Raw genomic sequence first — 14,838 nt, forward strand, 5'->3', positions numbered from 1 at the left:
TTAAGAAAAAACTTTACTGGTAATATATAGATGGGAGTTTTTAATGATGTAAAACAAATTAATCAACCTGACAGTATAAGTAAAGTTAAATTTGATATTGATTTAAGTGATTATGCTACTAAAAAACAATTCAAAAAACTTAAAAAAGAATCGGAAGCATATCTTCACGAAAATAAGGAACTTGATAACACAATGAACAGAGCATTAGATATGGGAGGTAATGAAATAATCAATCTAGGAGTCCAGATAACCCAACGATGCAGTTTCAAGACGATTTGTGTTTAAAAAAGTTCAAAGTGTAATAGATGACTATGATCTTGAAGATGTTAAAAGTATAAAACAAACACTAGAAGTTGAAGTAAAGAATATTGAAGAATTAACAAAAGATTTCAAAAAGAATTCATTATTAATAGTTGAATAACAAGATAAAATTGAAAAAGAAATGAAAGCTATGGCTGATTCTATTAAAGAACTTGAAGAGAAATCTGATTTGACAGACGAAAACATAAAAGAAGCATTTAAAACAAATTTTGAAAAGTTATACACTCAAGTTCAAGAATTAAAAGATAGTATGATTAAACATGAAGAACTAAAAGACAAGATTATTGAAGCTGAGAAAAAGTTATAAGATATGTATCAGTTAGAAATCAGAACAGAAATGAATAAGCTAAATACTGAAACTGAAAATAAGCATAAAGATTTATTAGAATTAATTTCAAATAAACTTGCAGAATATAAATCTGAACTGGAAAAGGCAGCTTCACAAAGAGGTGGTGATCACGACACAACATTAGATAACCTTAAAGAAGAGCTTAATTCTAAAATAGATGAGTTTAAAAAACAAATTCGAATTTGGATTAGTACTGTTGATACACGCCACAATTTAAAGTATGCAGACTTAGTAATATTACAAAAAAATTACAAGAAGTATCATGAATTTAATGCTAAAGTTGAAGAACATAAAATGAACTGGACCTTGTAGTTGAAAAATCAACTAAACAAGGAGAAGCAATTAATATAATTAATGATCGGCTAGAAAATTTTAAGAAACAACTCCGGATCTTGATTAGTACTGTTGACACACGTCATAATTTAAAGTACGCGGAATTAAGTACACTTACAGAAATATTACAAAAAGATATCAACGAGTTTAATGATAAAATTAAGAAAATAATAAATGATCTGGACTCTGTAGTTGAAAAATCAACTAAACAAGGAGAATCAATTACTGCTAATACCCAAGCAATTTCTACTAATGCAGAAGAAATTACAAAAGTAAAAAATGTTTTCTTAAAACAAGAAACACAATTAGCCAGAACAAAAGGTGTTGTTGATAATTTGTCTGCTTCTGAAGTTGCTACAACAAAACGACTTGATGATTTAGCTGAAGTAATTCTCAAACATGGAAATAAATTTGTAGAATATAAATCTGAACTGGAAAAAGCAAGACGTGAAGTGTTTCTTTTTGAATATAACAGTGGTTATAATGATGGAGACCCGCCAGATTCCTTTACAACGTATTCATATATAAAAATGAAAAAGTATTTTGATCGCCACGGTGTCTGGATATATTCATTATATGAAAATATATATAGAGGTGGTCAGGGATATTTTAATACATTTAATTTGGTACATAAAAATATCGTAGATCATATAGATTTTATAAACACAAACCAAGAATATAAACTAGCTGTACCGGATGTACTATTAAAAAATGTGTTTTTAGTCAAAACACATGGAATTTATATAATAGATATTAGGTTTTATTTGGCGTCGTTTGGTCAGGTGGAAAAATGCAAAATATCGCATTTTCTTTTTAGGTGGTGGCAAGATAGTTTTACAGGTACATTTCCCGGTGGGAGTGTAAATATAACATCCGAGATAAGTGGAGTTGGACCCGCCCATATCGGTATATGTAGATATCAAAAAAAAAAAATTAAAATTTATTTAGCAGAAAATACAATGTTTGACATTCATCCTTATGACGATTCAACATCCACAGAAGTATCATTTACACTTTTGACGGATAGTTATATAAATTCTACATATTGGAGGAATATGTAAATTATATAGAAAGTAAACTTTTGAATTAAAAACTTTAATTAATTACTGTATTTTCATTTAACTGGAATAATTAATATAATGGGAATATTTAATAATATAAATGAAAAAGTAAGTAAAATAGAAAGACAAATAATAAGAAAACTTCCATTGTTTTTAACATGTTATACTGAAGATACCGATAGTGGATTATTTCAATGGAAAACTGTAAATGCTAGTCCTGGTTTAGTTCAAAATGGTAATAATGTAAGAATTAATTCTAATTGTATTTTAATTATTCTTGTTGATGCAATTAAATTAGATAAAGGAGAAGCTAAATTACAACTAAAAAACAAAGAAAATATAATTCTTCAAAGTTATGATGTAAAAAAAACAAAAAAAATGAATCTATTTCTATTAATTATGACTTAATAATTTAAAATGAAGGTATTATTTCTATTAATTTTTGAACGTTAAAAATATTCAATTAAACAATTTATGGTTATATTTAAGTAGAAACTTATGTTTCTCCTAAAACAATCATAAAAACAGAAACTTATGTTTCTCTAAACCGGAGCTAAAAATTTGGAAGCGATGCCCCAAAGAAAAATTACATCGTAAAAGATGTCCTAAAAATAAGAAACTATGTTCTTTCTAAAATGTGAAAAATTACATCGTAAAAGATGTCCTAAAAATAAGAAACTATGTTCTTTCTAAAGTGTGAAAAATTACATCGTAAAGATGTCCTAAAAATAAGAAACTATGTTCTTTCTAAAGTGTGAAAGATGTATAATCTTTAATTTTTATGTATAAGCCAGGGTAGTAACCCCGTCCTCGAGGATATATCTTTTATCATCATAACATGATAATGATGTTTTATTTATAACATAACTAGAAACATTATGTTTTTTCGATCTTATAACTTTAGATTTATGCATACTTTGTGTTGAGTTAAACAAAGTATCTTTGTAATCTTTATGAACTATTGTCTTCTTAACAACACTCTTTTTAATTCCTTTACATTTTTTAATATTAATCTGAGCTTTATGCTCACATTAATTCTCTAATAAATATGAATACATTTTACTCCGTAATCCAATAAACTCAACTATTGGAATGCCGGCAGCTTCATTTTTAAATTTTCCTATTACTTTTTTATTATTACCGAAGTAAAATTTTGAATTACTTTCGTAATCACTATTATCAAATAATTCTTTATCTTTATAAAAGTCTTTATACGCATCTTTAGTTTTAATTTCATAACACAATGAGTCTGTGTCAGTAAATAATAACTTTGCTGAATCTCCATACTTTTCTTTAATGTAATTATAATGAAAATCTTACATTAAATATTTTGATAAATCTAGAATACACATTCCAACATAACAAGGTCTATTTAATAATAAACTTTCTTTTATTCTATGAATACCAAATAAATTCTTGTTAAACATCGTTGAACTAACAAATGAAGGTTTTGCTATATACTTCAATAAAAGGTTTTCATCATGGGTCAGCTTAATATTAACCCTCTTGCGCAGATTTTCCATAGTCTTACCGAATACAGAGTTGTCCATCAACTTAAAAAAGTCCTTTTCAAATGAATTTTTTGCTTCAGATCTTTTCTGTGTATTAAAGTCAATATATTCTTTTAACCAGGGACTTTCATCAAAAGTTAATACTCTATGTATTTTGGTTACTTTTAAATCGAGTTGTGTATACAGTTCAAGATTTTTAAAATGAACAACATATTTTTCCTTTTTCATTCAAGTCGGAACCAACTTCTTTACATTGCATTTCCTATTTCAAATTTTTCTTTAATATTTTTACTGTAATTAGATAACAATTCATCTGGTATTTTAATTTTTTCTGGAGCTAAAGGATAATCGCTGTGAACAGAATGTAATTCTTCTGGATAGTCAAGATCACACTCAAGTATAAAGTTAGTTTTACCTTTTGCAATTAATTTCTTATATTGTTTTTCGGATATGAATTTAAAGTTCCCAGAGGGCAAAGGTCGCGACATGGCCCAACCGTAAAGGTTATTGGCGTCAAGGTACATAATGTATTTACTTTTTTCTTTTGGATTGTAATCTTTCATATATTTATTGTTTGCTTTGCTATATCTGTTCGAAATATAGCTAATTCCGCCTCTAAGGCCCTTTTCAATAAATAAATACATATCGATATCAGTTATTAAGTCTGACTGAATTCCAGTCATTTTAAGCATTGCATCCCAGGCTAACCCAGGACTACTAAAATAATGGCACGGATCTAATTTATAATATGATAAACACAACCTTCTAAAATTTTCAAATACGTCTGCTAGAAGCAGTTCGTCAGTTTTTAGGTAGAGATCATGATAATCTCCCATTGTTTTTATTTTAAATTTTTTCCAGATATTTTTAGCATGTTCGTATTCATTATCAGAAATATTAGTTTCATTTAACGCTGAATAAAATTCTTCTTTTGATGGTAATTTAGTTTCTTTGAATTTTTTGAATGAATCCATATAATCATATGGATAAACACCTTTTGTTTTTAATAAATCAAGTTTATTTTTAGGAAATTCTTGGGATAAATATTTAAAATCTGGGATATTTTTTGATAAATTATCCAATGACTGCGACATAAATTGGAAACTGTCAATAAAAATTAAATCAGAAATCATAAACGCCATGTATTTTTCCATATTGTTTGGAATGACGTTAATTTCTTTTTCGAATTTCCCTATTTGTTGCATAATAAAGTGGGAATCATAACCTCTTAAATTATGAAAAATAACAGGAATTTTATGTGTTAATCTAAAATTAATATTGCACTCTGAATGAGCACTTCCTCTGAATTTTCCAGTTATATGACAATGGTCTCTTACTGGTGTTTCGTTTTTCTTATATTCTTTTCCACAGATATGACATGTTTTTTTAAATAAAGCTTCATCTTTTTTAGACATTTTCAAATCTTTCTTAAAGTTTTCATTAAATATTTCCTTACAATGCTCTTCTTCCTCGAGCATTTTTTCTATAAACTTATAAACTGCGTTGGGTCCTCTGTAAGCCTGTGTTGGTTTAGTATATTTGTCGTCATAACAACAAACAACTTTATAACCATAGCCGCAGTCTATATGTTTTTGATATTCTTCAGTAAATGAAGATTCTGGATTTGGCTGGGCACTTTAAACTTTTTTAGTTATTGCTTCAAAATCAGCATAGATAACAAAGGGTACTTCTAATTGTTTGTGGTAGTTTTTAAATTCTACTTTACTACCTTCTGGTGCATTTAACACCTGAACACCGTTGATAGTTAAACAATTTTCAACATGTTCTTTTAATATTCTTTCTTGGGTAAAAATGTTGCAGGCAAGATCTCAAAAATGTTTCTTGTTTGTATTTTTTGTTTTGTTATTCATTAATCTATTAAAGTCTTTTATCCAAACATAATGTGATTTTTTATCATTATTAATTAACAACATATCACATCTTTCAGAATAATGATATTTTGATATGTACAAGGATAAACACCTGAAGGTTCTTCATATCCAAATATATTAAATGAAATGTCATTTAAAACTTCTATTTTAGGTATTTGATTTAATGTAAAAAGGAAAAATTTATTCCTTTATAATTAAGTTTTTCTATATGTTTTTTTATATTTTGAAATTGTTTGAGGATCTTTTTCAACAGGAAATTTATAAGCTAAATGACACCATCTAAAACATTCGTTATCATCATTCTTTATATTTATTAATCCTTTCAATTTAATTTTGTAATTTCTTTGGTAATTCTAAATAACTTGAAGCAGCCAATGGACTATACTTATATCTATTTATATAATAAGCATCAACTGACTCTATTCTCCAGCCACTTCCTTCAGAAATCCAATTACCAATTCTATTTATTATTTCATCAAAAGCTTGACGTAAAGTTTTTTTTATTTCGTTTGTGTTAATAATTTCTAAAGCTTTTGATTGAAAATAGGCTGATTTATATATTGTATCAGTTTTATCCATTTTTGCAAAAGTTATTTTTAAAACAACGTTTATTTTTATACCTTTTAAAGCTTTAAGTTCAGATTTAAGTATTTCATAAGAGTCGTTTGTAGTTAAATATAACTGACTCTTTGGATCTTGTCTATACGTAATTTTAATTTCAAATTTCTTATAATATTGATTTTTTGATCTCTCAATTTCCATCTATATATTATATTTAGAAAATAAATCTTCAAGCAAAAAAAGGATTAAAAAAATAATAAAATAAATAAAGTTTAAGAAGAAATAAAATATTTAAATTTATATCTTTTTCCATTAACTTTTGATATTCCACATTTTACTCGGTTTGTCCCTTCACAACACATTTTTATTAACCCAGCATTAATACCAAATTCTTTGGATGCTTTGTAAGTGCTTTTATATGTTTTTTCTTCATTAGTATCACAATCGGTTACAATAACTTTTTTAGGATTGTTTCGATAATTATTTGGTCTGGGACAATCACATAACCTTTCAGTATTTTCTTCTTCAGTTAATAGACAACCACATTCCCATTCAAATAAATTTCTTTCAAATAGATAAGGATCTATCACATTTTGTAATTTATCAATGACATGATTTTTATATTCATCGCTAACTATTTGATTAAGTTTTGATTTAATAACATTTCTTCTTTTAAGAACTTTTTATATGAATTTTTGTCTGGATTCATTATTTCTCCTAAAGTGCTAGATAATTTTGGCATAATCATTCTGTCTACTTTTCTATTAACCATTATATAATATACTTATAGAAAAAAATCTTTAAAAACACACGTTCCTCTTAAGTCGTCCCATTTTCCAGTTCACAGCGAGGTCGCCTTTAACCCCATATTCCATGTCTCTTCGAAACGAAACAGAGACAGGGATGAGGTAAGGTAAGCTGGGTAGTTATTACAGACTGAAAGAGTTATGCTCCAATTTGTAATATCCACAGCTGCTATTGACAAATGGAACAGACGTAATACCGAACTTTTGGTTTATATAATATATTTATAGAAAAAATCTTTAATTAAAGTTAATATAACTCTTCTTCTTTTTTACTTTTAAATCCGTTAAGTTTAAATTCTTTCATATATCTTTCAAAGGGCATTAAATAATTTCTTTCTTTCTGCATTTCTAACAGTATTGAAACAATATCTTGAATAACTTTTTTCTCTTCTTCTTTTCTAGGTTCATTAGGGTTATGAACAGCTAAAGCCGCAATCCGTGCTTTTGTTATTAGTTGTTTTATTTTGTGGTGATGTAATTTTAAAATAGCTTTCTTGTCGTTAAGTTTTAGTCTATTAATAAATATGGTAATTACTGATGGAACAACACCAACAGCTGCTACAAATATAGGAACAGCTGGAGCAAGTGCTAATGCAGCTGAACAACTAAAGATATTTGTTGTAATATATAACCCAGTACTTACTCTCCCACAAAATTTATAACTTTTTCTGTAAGCAGCGGCTATTTTAGTTAGGTGAATAATTAATTGATCTATTGTTTCTATTCCATTATTAGAAATTAAATTTTTATTACTCATTTATATAATATATTTTCAATTTAAATTTCTTCCAATTCACTAAATGGAACCCAACTATTAAATTTTTCATTGTAACCTTTCCATTTTACTAAAGCTTGTATTTCTTATAGTCTCGTCTGATAACTTTTTCTATTCTAAAAACTTCTTGTGTAGTAGGTAAAAGTTCTTGTTCGTAAAATGAACCCTGAATTATTTCATCATTTAAATCTTTTATAGTGTATGTTCTGGGATTTGTATTATTAATTCCATGAATTATAAATATCTCCTCTGTCCAGTTTTGGTGTATATCCTTTTTCAAAATGTCTTTTAAGTTTGCTTAAACGAACCCGATCGCCAATTTTAAATTTTGCTTTGCTCTTTGGTACCTTTAAATTACCATATAAGTTAAAGTAAACAGTGCCTTTATTTAGGATTTTACTGGCTTTGGTTGGTGTCATTTTTATACTAGAATGTTTTGTTTTGTTATATTTATCAACCATTTCCTGCAAATTATCTAAATAAGTATAAGTATTATTTGCTGTAAAATATTTCCACATTATTCTTTTTAAACTTCTATTAAATCTTTCGATTACTACAGCCTTACCTTCATTAAATGTATGGTACATGTTAATTTTATATTTATTCAAAAATGATTCAAACTTTTTATTATAAAATTCTTTTCCTTCATCCACCCATAAATTTACTGGTAATCGTCCTTCTAAAATTATTTTTTCAAATGCTTCAGTAACAGATTCTCCGGTTTTATTCTTTAATGGAATAACCCAAGCATATTTACTGAATATATCAATAACGGTTAACAAGTACTTTACTCCTTTATTATATTTTGAAAAAGCTTGCATATCAACTAAATCGGCAGACCAAGTATCATCAATATCATTGACAATCACTCTTCGTTTCCTAAATTTTCTTTTAATTGGTTTGTGCAATTCTTCTGCTAATTCATCACTCCAATTTATTTCGGGGGTAGAGTATACCCCCTTTTCCCGTTTTTTGACTTTCGTTTTTGTCCGAGACCAAGTTTGTATTTCGTTTTAATTATAAGTTTCACAACTAAATGTTTTGCAATCTTTTCCCCAAATGTTTTTGATTTAGTGTTATTTGGGTCGGAAAGCATTTGCTTATCGCATTTTTGTTTACTTACTTCTGAACTGTAACAGATGTCGTGGTTTCTACATGCTGCATCTAGTTCATTTACGGGTTGACCATTATCTAAAGCGTTTCCAGGCCCACAATAGCGAAAGCCTGGCAAAAGTAGACTTTTCTTAGGTAATAAAGGTAACATTGCTTTATGAATATCAATTGCACCTCCAGAGTGTTTAACAAATTGTGTTTTTATATTACCGCAGGATGCACACTGAGCTCTTAACATAAGTCTTCCATTTTTTGTTGTAACATATTGAGGATTTATACTATCAGTAAATTTCCTTTCTTTTACACAATATATTTGTTTTTGATTCATTTATATTATATGTATTTAAAATTATTAAAAAAAACCCACTTTTACCAAAAAAAAAAAAACAAAAGAAAAAAACCTCCTGGTCCTGGAATCGAACCCCTGGCCGCGGCGGTAATAAAAACTATTTCGTTCCTTCTAACCGATTGAGTTATGAACTAGCGAAGCGTTTCAAGTATAATTAATCAAATACTTGGAATATTAAAGATAAATTAATCTTATGAAGTTGTGAAAGTTGTCCGACTGAAGTATGAATCTGTGTGGCTGGTAGCTTTGATCATGTTACAAAGAGAGAGTTTACCACACGAAGTGACAATCGATACTAGCTGCCAATCATTTCTCACTAGAGAGAAACCAATATCATTATTACTAGTGTAAGTCCATTGGTCAAAGGGACAAAACTCTACATGGCTTAGCTTATATAGTAGCGTTCTCACTGGTGAGAAATCAATAGCCCCCCGCCCCCCCCCCTACCCCGCAGCGTGGAACATTTCTCATTAACTAAAAGAGATATTCCCAGGTATATTTGCTTGTCCAACTTTTTCTTCCGGGTTTTTTTACACCCATAGTTTAATTCCACTTATTTCCGTTGTAAATCCAACAATACAAGCTTATTTGTTTATTTACGTCCAGACATTTGTAAAGAATAATCTAGCATATCGATTGTCACTTCGCGCGGTAAACTCTCTCTTTGTCTGGGCCAATATTTACTACGATTTATGAATGAATAAGCGTAGTAAAAATCTAATGCGTTGTGTTTACCAATAAGGGCACTTCTATTGAAAATTGTTTCTTAGTGTTTTAAATGAAATATATTTTATATAAAATATATGTTTTTCAATGGGTACAAATACGCTGAGTTAGTATTTTGAGATAGAAACTCTGTTTCTCTTAAAGACTGGCTGGTTTTGGATTTTTTAAATTTGAATTGGCCGGTGTTGAATTTTTTAAAAGAGGGGTAAAGGTTAAATAAGGTTAAATAACGCTCGCACAAACAACTACTATACTACTGTTTTAATAATTTATAAATGTTTAAAATCAGTTTTCATTAGCTTATGTCTATACCAAAATGTTTGAAGTAAATGACGTATACGGAACAAGTTTATATAACTAAAACTACTGACAATCAATCGGTGCAACATGGCGTAATTTTCTAAGACATAACATAGTGATATAAAACATCTAGTGGTATACCTGTTTGTTGTTTGGTTTTCATAAAGTTTGGTTTGGTAATAGTGCCGCGGCTGAAATAAATACGTACTTGACATTACAATAATTTACTTGCTCCGCTGAACAATACTTTGCTGAGATATGAAGTAACTATCAAATATATTATAATATTTGTTTATGGTTTATTTATTTCATTTAGTTTACAGGAGATACGAACTTAGTTTTTCTGCAAAACCATTAAAATGGTAAGATATTGTCTTTGTTTTTCAATTATAAAACTTCTAATCTTCAAAATTCTACCAGCTTTTTTCATTTCTAACACGTGATCAATATGGGATACATATATGGAATGGTAAGAAATTAAACGAAAGTAACCTTTTTCCTGACAGTTTATTTTCTCTATCGCTCTTGTTTTCCGCGTCTGTTTTCAATGGCATATCTTTTCCTTCTGGCAGCTCTGTTCTCTTTCTTTTACTGTCATTCTTCATTGGTATAGCTTTCTCCTTAGCTACATCATATTCGTTTGATACATATTCTTTACCGGTTTGTGAATCCTTACTGTTATTTGTTTGTTCTTCTGAGACTCCAATCAAGGGGTCTAAAGTCATTTTCTCATCCCGATCGATGGAAGTCACAAGAAGTTTACTTTCACTTACGTCGACTGATTTAAATGTTTCACCTACTTCGGCTGGTAAATCTCGACACTCTTTTTTATTAGCCTCAGCGTTTGTTTTCGTTTTCACTGCAGCATCTAGTAAAACTAAAGAAGTGTATGTTTTGTTTAATAAACCACGTTACTATTTTGTATATATACAATATGCTATAAATTCAGAAAAAAATATGTTTAACAACATTAAGTGTCACGTAACTCTTTACACGACAGACATTGCGCTATGTCCTAAAGTAACAGCAAATACAACACAAAAATCAGTTATATATTTCTATTCCATGGACATGATTTACTCGTACATTGTATATAAATAAGGCAAATGCAGATCGGTCGGAATACTTTATGCAAAGTATTAGCGTGTTTCTTTCAATAATTCGTGATTCTAGAAAGATGAACAAAGATCCTATAGGAAAAGCAGTGACCCAATAACACAGTCGCTCAAATAAAAAAGGTTACAGCAGTGACCCAATAACACAGTGGCTCAAATCCAGACGCAATGACACAGTCGCTCAAATCCAGACCCAATCACACAGTCGCTCATATCCAGACCCGATAACACAGTCGCTCAAATCCAGACCCAATAACACAGTCGCTCAAATCACAAGTGTACAGCAGTGACCCAATAAAACAGTCGCTCAAATCTAGACCCAATAACACAGTCGCTCAAACCCAGACCCAATAACACAGTCGCTCAAATCCAGACCCAATAACACAGTCGCTCATATCAAGACCAAATAACACAGTCGCTCAGATCCAGACCCAATAACATAGTCGCTCAAATCAAAAGTGTACAGCAGTGACCCAATAACACAGTCGCTCAAATCCAGACCCAATAACACAGTCGCTCAAATCTAGACCCAATAACACAGTCGCTCAATTCCAGACCCAGTAACACAGTCGCTCAAATCAAGTGTACAGCAGTGACCCAATAACACCGTCGCTCAAATCCAGACCCAATAACAAAGCCGCTCAAATCAAACAGCAGTGTATCACATAATAGGAACACACACGCACACGCATACTCACACGCACACACACACAAACATAAACGAAAGCACGATATTGGGATGATCAGTGGCAATAAATAAACATACTAGAGAGTTTAATCCGATCAATGAAACACTCGTTAGCATAAAGAAACGTAAACGCATGTACTCGATGCCTTTTAGGAAGGCTGAGCAACAAGAGAAACACAAAATAGTACCTGATGAAACGGGAAAGATGATAAAAGTAGTTTAGTCCCAGTGGGTTTGTAGAATGCATGTTATGGAGTTCAATACCAATTCCGACAGGCGCAATCAAAGAGAAAATCGTAGCATCTCTCTATAAAGTGGCTGAAGGTCAAACATGTGGCATGCCTCAAAACATCGGGCTTATATCTCTTTAATGAAACCTTATATAATTTTACAAATATAGATTGAAAAATGCCGTGACCAATGATATAACGAAATTAAAGGCACTAACCTCCAGATTTGGCTAAAAAAAATTCTTTCTTTCAAATTGAAGTTTGGTCATATTATTAACATTAGAATATGAATTTTTGTTTCTAAAATACAATGTATTTTAAAAATTCCAAATCAAGAAAAAAAAGATGACCGCGACGGGAATCGAACCCCGGACCGCCGCGGCAATAAAGACATTTTCCTGTCGTCGTAACCAATAGCGCTTTAGCTCAAGTAGTGAATAATAACTTCGAAATATAGATATTTATTATCGCGACAGTTTACCTGGAGTTAAAGCGTGACAAACGCTTTTCGATTTTCATCGTAAAAAGTAGTAAAAACAGCAAATTCTCATGTGTTTCAGTAACATAAAGTTTGTCAGTAATTAAGTTTAAAAGCCTTCTTAAGAAATATAGCATTTATTTCAAGATATCTAAAAAATATCTTTTTTTTTTTGTTCTCGAACGATCTTGAGGCATGCTGCTTTAATAAACAGTCATAGTTGCGGAAGAATTTTATATTACTATTAAATTAGACAGGATTATTTACAGAATTTAAGATAACTGTTTCTCTGTCGACGTGTTTTTCTGTAATATACTGATTTACACACGTATTCAATATATAATACGATATTGCACGGGGTGCCTACCCATTTAAAGGAGGAAAAGAAAGTACTAAATTAAGATCACTTCCCTTGTATACGGTAATATTGTTATATAAGGAGAGACGTAAAAAACAATATGATGTAATGGTGCATAGTATCGACGATAGTAGCAAGAAAACTGATCATCGATGCTAACAATGCAGGGATAACGCATATTTTTCAGTGTTATAACATCTGCAGAGTCTCCGGGGACTCTGCAGATCAGATGTTAAAACAAGAAACAAACATGAGTTAACGTTATTCTAGCATAAAGGCTAAAAATCAATTACTATCCAGCAACGTCCTTAAATGTTCATGAAATGCCCGGTAATATCATCCCTGGTTGATCACGATTATGAATTATAAGTTTTAGGGACAATATACATTTAACGAACTTTTACGATCATATTAAAGTGCTCCCTTGAAAACGAAAAAAAAAAACAGCAGTCTTTCGATGTTTTGCTACGTGCAGTAATATGATCTGACTGCGTATCTGGCGAAAGACTCAACATAAAATGTCATCATAGCAATACAAAAACGAATCTACGACAAGTGGTGTACATTCAGTTCACATGGTAATGCATTCTCAATCCGGATAGATGAAGTTTTTTTATTACCTGGATCCGTTTGTCCACCCCAATCTACTGATTTTGTCTTATGAAGTACGTTATTGTTCTTGTTTGTCATATGATCAGTCCTGGTTTTTGAGTGTTCTGTTTTGCCCGGAAACAGTGCATTTTCTATCAGATCTAGTCTTTCGTTCAACGACTTAGCGCCATCGCTTAATTGATTGTCATTTCTTTTACTGATTTTATCTTCAAGTTCCTTGTATTGTGACTGCAGCGCAATGATCTCTATGGTAAAACATAAAATAGTTGTATATTGATATCAAATATAATTGTTCACTAGTTCTACAAATATAAATCAAAGAAACCTGATACTTTAGTTTATTTCTCAAAAGAAAAACACGAACTTATCAATAGTTGAATTGTTTTGGAACACAGTTTTGAATGTAGATTATGTTTTATTGATTATCGTTTTAAGCACAAAGAAATTATATGAACTAAAATTAGATAAAGTTTAAAGTATAAATCATGTTATAAAAATGAATATTTGCCAGGTTATGCAAACGATCGACTTTTGATGCAAATTCAACGCAACATAACGCACCTGTGCTCAGTGTGTCTGTCCGATGGTTGCTGAAAATAGTCATTTTAATAGAGTACACAGTTTTATCTAAATACACACAATGAGCCATCTACTGTTATAGTAGATTATTACATATATAACTGAAATCATGCAATATGTGCTTCAATACATGTATATGTTTACAAATGATGATGAAAATGTCCGCTGCAGTGTATACTGACTCAATTTATTTTCATTTTTGCGTCACTTAAAACCGTAAAACAACAATTACGCCAATACAAAAGTAATGTAAAGTAGCTGTTTTATCATTGTGAAACAATTTGCTATTGGTTAAAGAAAAAAAATGTAATCGAATAATACCAAATACAGTCGCTATGTCCGCCATCTGACAAACGTAACTGGTTGAGTCGTTTTAAAATGAATTCACCGGTTGTATGTATATTATCTACGGCGGACTGGAATTCTGTTACCTAGTAATACATAAAACAACATTAAACGTTTGCACCGAAAGTACGGCACAGACTGATATTTGACAAAATATATGTCAAGACCGAAACCAAATATAATATTAGGTTTTGCAAGATACAAAGAAGTGAAATTGAAACAGATGTGCCTTATAATTTTCTTAAAATCATATAATTGTATATAATCATACTACTTTTAGCTTGAACAGTATATCATTCTTGACAAAACAGCAAGTTTTGCGTCAAAAGTTAATAA

General features: G+C 30.1%; 1 protein-coding gene across 2 annotated transcripts in view; it reads right to left on the reverse strand.

Moving 5' to 3' along the window:
- Positions 1–14,838, reverse strand: part of LOC123554781 (uncharacterized) — a 44,928-nt gene that overhangs the window by 27,944 nt on the left and 2,146 nt on the right. For both annotated transcript variants that reach the window (XM_045345127.2, XM_045345128.2), the window contains exons 3-7: positions 14,479–14,588; positions 14,140–14,168; positions 13,587–13,823; positions 10,590–10,974; positions 10,239–10,288 (exon numbers count right to left, since the gene is read on the reverse strand). In XM_045345127.2, coding sequence (XP_045201062.2) covers positions 10,239–10,288; positions 10,590–10,974; positions 13,587–13,823; positions 14,140–14,168; positions 14,479–14,588 — 811 coding nt within the window. The remainder of the gene's footprint in view (positions 1–10,238; positions 10,289–10,589; positions 10,975–13,586; positions 13,824–14,139; positions 14,169–14,478; positions 14,589–14,838) is intronic.

Source organism: Mercenaria mercenaria, chromosome 7 (genome assembly GCF_021730395.1).
Source record: "Mercenaria mercenaria strain notata chromosome 7, MADL_Memer_1, whole genome shotgun sequence".
NCBI classification, from domain to species: Eukaryota; Metazoa; Mollusca; class Bivalvia; order Venerida; family Veneridae; genus Mercenaria; species Mercenaria mercenaria.